The 11,633-nt window shown below is 40.9% G+C and overlaps 1 protein-coding gene across 5 annotated transcripts; it reads left to right on the plus strand.

Annotated features, from left to right (window-relative positions):
- The first annotated feature begins 98 nt into the window (after positions 1-98).
- On the plus strand, positions 99-2,022 carry LOC105281841. Of its 5 annotated transcripts, none has more exons than XM_011343363.2 (5): positions 99-235; positions 716-829; positions 982-1,060; positions 1,167-1,353; positions 1,585-2,017. In XM_011343363.2, the coding sequence occupies exons 2-5, from the start codon at positions 761-763 to the stop codon at positions 1,784-1,786; spliced, it is 537 nt and encodes a 178-aa protein (XP_011341665.1). In that variant the 5' UTR covers positions 99-235; positions 716-760; the 3' UTR covers positions 1,787-2,017. The 5 variants fall into 5 exon arrangements, with proteins under 5 accessions (XP_011341665.1, XP_026825959.1, XP_019888006.1 ...); XM_026970158.1 differs by lacking the exon at positions 99-235 and adding an exon at positions 396-414 and having other exon boundaries at positions 1,585-2,022; XM_020032447.1 differs by lacking the exon at positions 99-235 and adding an exon at positions 423-608 and having other exon boundaries at positions 1,585-2,022.
- The last annotated feature ends 9,611 nt before the right edge of the window (positions 2,023-11,633 follow it).

An 11,633-nucleotide genomic window follows, 5' to 3' on the forward strand; every position in this document is an offset into this window, starting at 1 on the left:
TACGCTAGACTTAGCAGCAATGTTAGTCTAGCTAGTGATTTGAATTGGAAATGAGGTGTCTCCATGGTTCAAACAAATCTTTATTTTAGCATATTCTACTGAAAGCACGAGTAGACTTGCAAAGTTATGTGAAAGGTTATTTTTAATATTTTCGTGTCGTATTATGCATAACGACAGAGACAGGCATGTCTGCGAATCAAACATGAGTGGTATAAAATTGTCGAGGATGCGAAAGGTTTGAAATTTGCATGATTCTTTCTGCACATGATATTTTCCTCGTCCTTGTCATTCGGTTTTTCCTGCCGATATCGAGGCAGGCACGCTTATCTGTTTGGGGTTATTCGGTAGCAGGAAAATCAATAATGGACTATGCCACGGTAATGTGAGCATTCCAACAAGTTGCAGTATAAAACTGTGTAAATATCGTTCATTCGGAGCCCGTGAAACGTGTAGCTCTACTTAATTTTCATGATAACACGTGGTACACGTTATTGATTACGGCAAATTCTCAATGTAACGCGTATGAAACCGTGGGAGTAGTGACATGTGTTCACTCAACCTCTACGATACGTTAAGTGTCAACATTTTTGAGTGCAATTTAATTAATTGTAATACGCGTTTCACGTTTGTGATGATATTGCTTTTCACGCGAATTTCATGCTCGATCAGTGAGTTAACCCAAAACAAATAGTGCAAGTGCCTCTTTCTGTTGCAGATGAGTTAAGAAGCTGAGCTTCTACACCCGTAAATGCTTTGAAGCATGGAAGATAGTGGAATTGACAGTGATCCTAAAGCCGTTAACCATGTGGAGGACGAAAGACTCTTCTTGGTAAATGTCTGCTTCAATGACCAAGTGGACGGACACTTGCTCATTAGATTCGCCCAATTCATACATGATTACGGTTCATACATGAAAGAACTAACATGATTCTGCAAGGTAGAAATTACTCGGCGATACAAAACTATTCCTGTCACTTGTAGGGTAGTGATAGCAGTTGCAGCAGTAACCATACGCAGGCACCTCAACGGAGCACGACCAAGCAATTGCAAAAGAAACTTGGTGCTGAAACCATATTTTCTAGCTTTACAACTTCTTGCTTGCAACATTGCTTCTAATAATAACCGGTGTGACTGTGTATCTTTACGTAAGTAATGTTGTTCTGCAGAAACGCGTATTGAACAGGCAAAGCGTATCCAGCGCAACTCAGATTACATAAAGCTTCCAAAGTATGACAATGAGAATACGAGCGGTGCCAGTTCTACCGGATTGATATCAATCCAGCGATTGCCAATACCACATAAGAATAAGGAACACCTCCCTCTAGTCGAATACTGGCACAGTGATAGCGAAAGGTATCAAAATACTCATTAAACAAATGCTAAATGATATGATATCGATATATTATTACATTTAAGAGCAAACTTCTGATCGTTACATGTAATATGTTTCTTTGTCAGCTAAACAGCGATACATTTCTTATTTGTCACTAATTAACATACGATTATTGTATATAAACTCGCAAAACCTCTGTTGAAAATGCGATAAAATGTAATTAACGCATTGTGCCTGACTGATGATTGCAGCGAGGACGAAATGACTCTCTTTCCGGCGAAATCGAAGGACAATTCCAAGCACAAGCAAGATCTCACGGACACGTTCAGCATCGGGGAGCTGAGTGACGAAAGCGAGGACTCTTTGAACCTGGATCCAGCGCAGCCTCCACATCCGTTTATGCGAACCTACGTACCAAATGGATGTTTCGCTTGCCATTGCCATATACTGTAATGTAACATAGTCTACCTACCTGAGAGAACTGATTATGCATTTAAATAATTATTATTATTTAAGTATCAATGTCAGTATCATTGAAAACAGAGTATTGTAGCTTTAAGTAAGTTTGAGTATTTAAGTTATATTACAGTACAAGTTTACCTTCAGTTATGAGATTAATTGCGTCACATCGAATCGTACATTGTTTACAGAACGTGCTGAAATTATTAAAGTTATTTTATTAAATTGCTGAAGTCATTTGCACCGTTACTTCAACATCAAGCGTGCTTTTCATAAAAAAAAACGCGCCGAGCGCTCCCGAGCTCACGGACAGGCGGAGCGTCTGTGTGCGTGCGAGCGTGTTGGGGCCTTGGGGCTCTGTTTCTCAGCACTGCTTCGTTCTATTGTTATCCAATAGATGTCGCGAAACTTCTCCCAATACTCGATATCAAGATTCTAGTTATTGAGGTGGTTATTGTTATACAACATATGTGCGAGAAGTTAAGAGAAGTTAAGAGTTCACATCACTCATGTTTTTCTTAAAAGAGTTTAAGAAGTGTTTTTTAATTTGTAAAGAGCGGGCAATATGGGCTAGTTCCCAGCGCCATATGTATTTATATTTTGTTTTAATAAAAAAAAAGATATCAAGATTCATATCAAGATTTTGAGCGTATCGCCCCACTGTGCGGCGACCTGCCCCCTGTCGGGAGTATGCAGGATATGGGCGAGTGGACTGGACCGGCCTCGGTGGTGTGTACCACCACCGCACCACCACCGCAGGTCGCCGCACAGTGGGGCGATACGGTTAAAGATCGGACACTATTGTCTTATGCTTAATATACTGTTGCATATGAATCTTGTGCTATCGAGTATTGGGAGAAGTTTCGCGACATCTATTGGATAAAAATAGAGCGAAGCCGCTACGTATTATGCGTGAGAGATTTGTTTGATATAATATAGAATGATTCCCAATTTTGCGTGTTGTAACGTTATACCGCATTATTATAACTCTCAACGTAATTTTTTCACAAAAGGGGTGCCCAGGAGTGAGAGTTTGAAAATAAAACTCTAATTTTGTTTCAAATGATTGAAAAAACTGTTTATATTTATACATATCGGAGGACTAAGGATTTTTAACTAACGTAAATATTATTAATTAGTTGCGTAAGTAAAATATACTTTATTTTTAGAATTTCAAGACTTTGTTTTTCTCTTAAAAGACTTCTTAAAAGTTAACGGTCCAACATATGTAATGTACCAATCGATTGTGGAAAGTGTCTCGTTTACAGAGACCCCCATTATTCCCACCCCTGGGCACCCCCTGGTATCGCCCCACTGTGCGGCAGCAGGATTAATCGGTTCCGATGAACGCAACGCTTCATCGGGGACAACGCTCTCTTCTTCGTGACCCGAGCAATTATTGCCGAGGATATTATTCAAACGGCGTTTCTCAACGTTCACTAGCCATCGGTAACATCGCAATACCTATTTTGCATGAGATCGCGGCAGGTAATATCCGCCAGGCTTTATGCAGGCTTCACGTGTTGCTCAATTGCACTTCGATCGGACCGGAAAATTAATCAGGGCGGCAATGACTTAATTCTTCGCTTCTGTGGTTAAAAGTTTACGCAACGTAATTCCGGCCGAGAGAGAATAAATTATAACGATATGTTATTTCTGTATTTCACGTTATTTGTTTAAATTCTTTCAGCGTTTTCAAATGTTAAATAGTTGAGCAGAGATAACATAATTGGCAGCTTTCAGTTACGCGAGGGACAAACACGATTCTTTTTTTTCGTCAACCTGCGCAACCTGCCGCATTACAAAAGAAATGACGAACAAACGGAAAGGACTGACGGAATGGATTTTGAAAGATCGCCGACACATGTGGGACGCGGAATTACAACTTCGTGTCGTACGTTACACTTTTATTAAATTGCAACGTGCGGTGAGTGGGGGCTGTGTGCATCGAATGCGCGAGCTATCACCAGCGCATCAGCGCAATACAGGAAGACGCTCCGCGCACGACGGCGAGAAAAAATGACCGTAATTAAGCGCCATATAATCGAGCATGGAGACGGACAACCGATACTTTTCTACGATTTTGCGGGTCGCGCAGAAACGTTTGCCTTTGGCAATCTTATTGCTAAATATCGACGTGGCCTTGCGGAATCGGATTCTCAAGCCGCAGGAAATTACGGGCTCGACGAACATCCTCGAGTAATTGAAGACTTCCTCTGCCGCTAAAGTGCGCGCCGGATTGTTTAGGGATTAAGTAATGCTAATGATAAAGGCTACTTGCGGTTCGTCTACTTACAAGGGAACTAACACAACTGTCCCTCACCGATTTTGATGGGCTTTGGATATGTTGTAGAGCATCGAAAAATATTAGACCCCTATTTTGTTTTAGCTGCGCATCTCAACGTTTAGGGGTTGAAACAGCCCCTCGAAGATAGGGGTAAATTAAAAAATTTGACATTTTCGAAAAATGTGAATACACCGTTGCAAAGAGTATAAAATACTATAAAACATTTTTTCATATATCTTATATTTTCAAAGATATTCGCTAAAAATGAAAAAATTCATTATCTTCGAGGGGCTGTTTCAACCCCTAAACGTTGAGATACGCAGCTAAAACAAAATAGGGCTCTAATATTTTTCGATGCTCTACAACATATCCAAAGCCCATCAAAATCGGTGAGGGACAGTCGTGTTAGTTCCCTTGTTAGATAATTTTAACAACTTAATGAATATCGAGTCCTAGTTGTTTCAGATTTAACTTTCCAGTACGAATGTAGAGTGACTGAAGAGAAATTCCGCGCACAGTTCGCATGTCAATTTGAGGGAATGGAAGGGAACTTTTGACCCTTCCGGCGACCCTTGAAAAATCACCGTGGTAAATGCGCTCGCCGCCGCGCAAATCATAACTTTTCGCGTGATCAAATTGTGCCGGCGAGCGAAACAATGCCGTGCACGCTTAGGAGAACTTTTCTAGGCACGCACAATGTGCGCCAGATCGTACCACTGAGATACCGCGTGCGGAGAATACCGGCGGACGTCGCCGGTACGGTAAAACGCGCCGGAACGCACTCCGTTCCGCGGAACCCCGCGAGAAGTGGCCTTTTTCCGCCGTTTGATCACGATCGCGGTACGAAACGCGCATTGCGTATGCGTTTCTTGCAGCTAGAGAAGTTCAGCAGTTCCCTCGGGCGAGGGCCTGCTATCGAACGCAGGTGGAATTGTTTTCGGATCCGCACTTACTGCAGCCTACAAGTTTTATTTTATTACATTTTCTTCTCACGTAAAGATATACTTTATGCGAATACTCGGTGCATAAAAGAGTCGAAAGCATTATTACTGTTATTACAACTTATACAGGGTGTCCCGGGTTTTTACCGACAAACTGCGGGAGCATATTCTACTAGTGGAAATAAGAAAAAATTCTTATATCGAGTTTGCTTAGAAATGCTTTATTACAAAGTTATAAACCAATATTGAAAAGAAATATCAGATAAGTAACAACGGAACATAGTGTAGAATTTGGAAGGTCGAAGATGTTTATGTTACGTGTATTCACATGTATTCATGTTCACTATGTTGAAACGATTCAGTATGATTGTTACTTTCACAACAGTAGCTGTTAGATTTCAATCGTCGTGTCAACTAGCAATTACTATCAGAATGCCAAAAGTGTTTTCAAATGAGGAATACACCGATATTCATTTCGTGTACGGATTCTGTGACGGAAATGCACGAGCTGCCGTACGAGAGTATCAACGTAGATTTCCTAACAGGAGAGTACCAGATAGATTTAAAGCAACGAATTACTAATTCAGTTACTGAGATGCAAGAAAATTTTCAGGAATGTCGTACCGTAACAAATTCTGTACTACGTCGATGTCTAGCTTGTATCGATGTGCAAGGACAACATTTTGAAATGCGTCACTAAATCATTGCGTAGATAATTTTTATTTTTGTGAAAAAATCCGTTGTTACTTATCTCATATTTCTTTTGAATATTGGTTTATAACTTTGTAATAAAGCATTTCTAAGCAAACTCGATATAAGAATTTTTTCTTATTTCCACTAGTAGAATATGCTCCCGCAGTTTGTCGGTTAAAACCCGGGACACCCTGTATATACAGGGTGTTTCCTAAGTAAGTAGACAAACTTAAGGAGGATATTCCTTGGCTTATTTTAAGAAGAAAAGGTCATATAAACATATGTCCTAAACTGCTTTGTTTTCCAAAAAAAGTACATCACTGTTTTCGTTCACTTTTCGGATAGCGTGCTTTTGCAGTACGAGTCAACAGCGGTGGGGATGGAGTGGGGATGGTCAATTTTTGAACAGGAAGTTTGCCAATCGATGGATCGGTCGAAGTACTCAAAGACCAAACCATTTATGGCCTGCAAGATCCCCAGACTTAAATCCAGTAGATTTTTTTCTATGGGGACAGCTTAAATCTTTAGTTTAGCTACACCTATTCAAAATGAAGAAGATCTCAGAAATCGCATAATAGATGGATGTGAAAGAATACGTAACACTCCAGGTATTTTTGAGCGTGTACGTCAATCAATGGAAAGGAGAGTTGAGGCGTGTATCATGGCTGCAGGTGGACATTTTCAGCAGTTACTGTGATGTTATTAGTTTTCTTTTTAGTTACTATTTTCTTTTTCGTTATAATTTTTCTTTTTGGTTACTATTGTTTTTCATTTGTTTCATTTGCAATAACACAAACTGTTCTATAATAAACGAAAAGTGAACGAAAACAGTGATGTACTTTTTTTTGGAAAACAAAGCAGTTTAGGACATATGTTTATATGACCTTTTCTTCTTAAAATAAGCCAAGGAATATCCTCCTTAAGTTTGTCTACTCACTTAGGAAACACCTTGTATATATATATGTGTGTATATATATATATATATATATATATATAAATTGTAAATTATTTGTTTCAACTTTCAACGTCGATTTGCGCATCGCGCGTAGCGACACGCATTCAAAAGATGCATTCCACTTGATTTTTTAAATAATTTTTGGAATTGCGATGGCGTATTCCTAATTAATGCCTCGCGTGCCTGAAATTTATTCGCTCCCTTCGCCGTATTCCGGCGAATTCGATTTTTAATTAAGCCTCTAGCCTGCGCGCGGCAGGCGCGCGCATATTAACAAGTCGCCGCGTTTGGCCGCCACGAGGATAAACGTTCGTCGCGTTAAGGTTTCATATCTCCTAGCGCTGCGCAACGCAACGCCGCACGGCGCATGATGCATCGCGTATGAATATTTAGATGCACCTCTCGCGTGCCCTCGTATATCCCGCGTATCTACAGAGTGGCCCAGGTGTTCCTGGGGCCTCCCTTCCAGCTGTGTGTACACGCGGTTTCGTTTTATTCCAGGTATCAGCCGTTTACAACCGAGAGACCATCGGTGCCCCGATATTGGCTCACGCGCTGCTATTCTTAGCGTGTTTACTGGCGAAAGAGAGCGAGAGAGCGGGGCGGTGAATCTGGAACACCCTGTGTAACCTTACGAAGGGTTCGCATCGCCGAGGCGCCGCCGTTCGTGAATCGAGCGAGACTTATGGCGTATTTTGTAACCAATTTCATGCAATAAATTTCGTTCCCCCTCCAGGCGAGCAGCGGTAAGCGGCAATGGTGAGCGCCGCTAATGTCCTTACATTTATTCGTAGACTCAGCGGAAAGCGAGCCGGCGACAGAAGCGCGACGGTTTTCTCTTTAGTCGATATTCGCTTCGACAGTCTCGAATTATTTGAAATATATATTAGATTATACGAATCTCTCTCTCGCTCTTTCTTCTTCATAAAAAACTTTTAAATGCTAGATAAAATTATTAAATCGATCAAGTATTAAATAAATAAAATGTCTAGCTTCTTAGAATTTACTACAGCAACTACGGGTAAATTTAACAAAGACATTCAAGCAACGAAATTCAGAGGAAATTCGGCTCGTAATTTACGAGCGTTCGCACCGCGGGAGTCTCGTTCATGCGCACCGCACTGCGCACGCGTTTGGATATTACAGTAGATCCTCGCGCGCGATATCTCGAATACGGACGAGTCCGCCGCCATCACAGATTAGCCGGCGAAGAAGAAGAAGAAGAAGCACGCACCGGACGATGTTGTTTTCTGCGGGTAGCGTGGTGTCCCTTGCCGTGTCGCGTCGTGTTTCGCGAAACACGCCGCCGAATATATTTACGATCGTTTCGCGAGCGCGCGATGTACCTCTTTTCGGGGAGGGGGAAGGGAGAGGCTTCGCACTCGCACGTAAACTGCGGGAGCGTATTCGCGATCGCGACGGAATTAAGAGATCCCTGTTCTAACGGTAAAACTATCAGCGTTGCTGGCTTCGGTAGCGGTATTCTGTCGGGAACAACGAGATTAGAAGACGGGTATTCCCATACAGCACGGAAGCTTGCACCAACATTGCAGCAACGTTGCAACGTTGCAAATTGCAATGCAACAGTACAAAGACATTGCAGAGATGTATATCCGCAAAATACCAGCACACTTGTAGCAACATGACATTAATATTTCGGAAACATTGCACAATCAAAATTTGTAATTAATTAATATTAATAATTCATTTTATTGAAACATTGGAGTCTTCCTATCCTAACGAGATTCGTCCAAATCTGTTCGACCAATGATGTGTGATGACCAGAATCTGAGCTCGGTAATATATATGTGCATGCGGTGTTTGTCTCTTTCGACTATCTAAAAAACATGGTGGTTGTACGACGCGAGCATCATTCTAAAAGAAAGTAGTTACGTAAAAGAAGAAGGTAAGTACTTTTTTATAATATTATGTCTAATTATAGCACTTGTGTGCTGTTAATCTTGTATCTATTAATTATAATAGAGAATCACTCTATTTACCTATCTCACGGTTTATATCACTATAACCTCAAAATTATGGAAATTCATTAGAAAACTGCATATTAATAGTTGTAATATTTTTAATAACTTTTTCTGTTATAGAAGTTGTTCGTGAAATACACAATCATGCCACTGATGCAGAAATTGCTGAATGCATTTCCGAGTGGCTTGCTCAAGCTCCGGTTAGGATTGAGAGATCAAAGTATGTGTCATTTTACATATAATTCTATACATACTTGCAGTATGTATATTTTTATGTAATTTTATGCTAATATATGAATTTAATTCCTATTTTATTTTTACAGGCAACATACAAACAAAAACGAAGAAGATTCAATTATTTAATTAAAGGAAAAATATTTTAACATAATTAAAGGAAAAATAATATCTCAAGAAGAGGATTTTTAAGTTTTTTTAAATAAAGAACAGTTACTTTTTTATAACAAAAATAGAGAAAATGTTTATTTCATTTTTTATTACTATTATATTACATATAATTGTCTATTTATGTTAATAAATAAAAATATTGAAGTTATATAAATAAAAATATTTAAAGTATATAATAATGAATAATTATAATTATTGCAAATTCATTACATTGCAATATTATTATGACGTTTCGTTGCAATGTTCCGAAAAGCGGACATTTTCACATTCCTGCAATCCCATAGCAATGCTGCAGAAACATTTCGCAGTGAATTTGCAATGTTGCTACGTTGCGGTGGAAGATTCCTGCAATATATATGCAATATATATGCAATCTTTCGTGCTGTATGGGTTACTTGCGATAATTTATATAACGATAAATTAAAGATATATCACGGAATTTGAACGTTAACAATTACGCAGAACAATCGTCGAATGTAAAACAAATCAACTTAATGGTCTATTAAATAGACAATATAATAGAATTTTATTCATGAATTGTTATCTTATAAATTGTTTTTATGAGCATATATGCCTCGTATGTTATGTGAACAGGTAACAACACCCGCGCGCGCGTTTGCCGTGAGATGCGCATGCGCGCGTTTCGAGACAAATATCGCGTTGCCGTGATCAAGCCGCGATCTCCCAGGTGCATCGACCGCGCGTTTCTTCCTCGGGATGAAAAACCGCAGACCACTTGTCCGTTTGCGGCCGACGGAGAGAGCGGAGACGGCGAGAATGAGAGGGAAAGAGGAAGGAAGGGCGGCCGATAAGGTAAACGCGATATACCGGCCTGTTCATTACGACGCGTGTCGACAATTTTTTAGGTTGCCGCAGTCTGCGGGTATCGCGGGAGAGAATGCGTCTGTAGATATAGCCTGTAAATGTCAAAGTGCAGAGTTTTTCGTAAAAAATCATCTGCTTTATCTTAACGTTGGAATTATAAAAAGTTCTCAATATCATGAAAATATATCGCAGAATTTTGATAGCGAAGTGAAGTTAGGCGCAATTCACAAAATGGCGATGAGACATTTTCGGAAGTGGCAATTTCGAATTTTCCGAGTGCCAATCAAATCGCATCCGACGACTCCGCGGCAACTTCAAGACGCACGCGGGTAGACACCTTGTTTTTTAAAAAGTGCAAGGTTTAGACAGAGCGAGATCTCGTACTCGAGATAAGGCCGGCTGTCGATATGCCGCTACGCCAATGGGCTTGTCGCGTAACGGGGCTCGAAGCACGGTCCGTTGCTCGCGTACTCGAAACCCATCGTACTTCCTGTACCAGCGGCTTTTTTCTTCCGAACGACCGGGCTTAATTAAATACCGGCAGGCATGCCTGCGAGTCCTCCGTACTCGAGAGAGGTGCATCAAGGTTGCTGCACCGCGCGAATCCCGTTCGCCGCAGCCGTCGCGAATCGATACGACGCGCCGAGAAAACGCGAAGAGGTAAAGTTTTACGCCGCCATTTTCGCGATGTTATTGAGATGTCGCCAACTTTGTATTTCGCGACAATCTTGTCGCATCTTTAACATGACGTATTGGGTCGTCCGGAAAGTTCGTGCCGATTTTGAAGGAAAATTCAAAGGCAACATTTTTTTATGTCGATAAATATTTATTGACTTATGTATGCACCGTTTTGTTTCACAACCTTTGTCCATCTTTCACGCAACTGGAAGATTCCATTCTCCCAGAACTTCTTAGGTTTCTCGGCGAAAAACTCCTCCAGGTGGTTTTTCATGTCGATCAAAGAGTTGAAGTTCTTGCCGCTAAGAGAATTTTGCGAAGACCTAAATAAGTGAAAGTCTGAAGGTGCAATGTCCGGTGAATACGGTGGGTGAGGTAGCACATCCCAGCCAAACTCCAACAATTTTTGTCGGGTAGTCAAAGAAACATGAGGTCTGGCATTGTCCTGATGGAACACGACGCCCTTCCTATTGGCTAATTCTGGACGTTTTTCCTGAATCGCTGTCTTTAATTCGTCCAGTCGCGAGCAGTACTTATCTGCATTTATCGTTTGGTTGTGTGGTAGGAGCTCATAATATAGGATTCCTTTCCAATCCCACCAGACACAGAGCATGACTTTTTTTGGATGAAGGCCGGCTTTCGGAGTGGTTAATGCTGGTACATTTCGCTTACCCCAGGATCTTTTTCGTTCTACATTGTTGTAAATGATCCATTTTTCGTCACCCGTCACTAATTGCTTCAAAAACGGTACGTTTGCGTTGCGCTTGTACAGCGAGTCGCAGATGGAAATGCGATCCATTAAATTTTTTCGGCCAAATTATGCGGAACCCATACATCATAGCGACTTACGTAACCAAGCTTCACTACATGATCGTGGACAGTGGTTTTCGATATTTTCAGTATCTCTGCTAATTCACGTGTCGTGTAGCGCGGATTATTCTCGATCAGTGTCTTGATTTGGTCATCATCAGTAGTAGAGGGTCTGCCCGAGCGTTCTTGGTCTTTAAGGTTAAAATCACCAGCTCTAAACTTAGCGAACCACTTACGTACGGTTCCTTCAGCTAAAGCGCCTTCT

This window comes from Ooceraea biroi, chromosome 6 (genome assembly GCF_003672135.1).
Source record: "Ooceraea biroi isolate clonal line C1 chromosome 6, Obir_v5.4, whole genome shotgun sequence".
Lineage (NCBI taxonomy): Eukaryota > Metazoa > Arthropoda > Insecta > Hymenoptera > Formicidae > Ooceraea > Ooceraea biroi.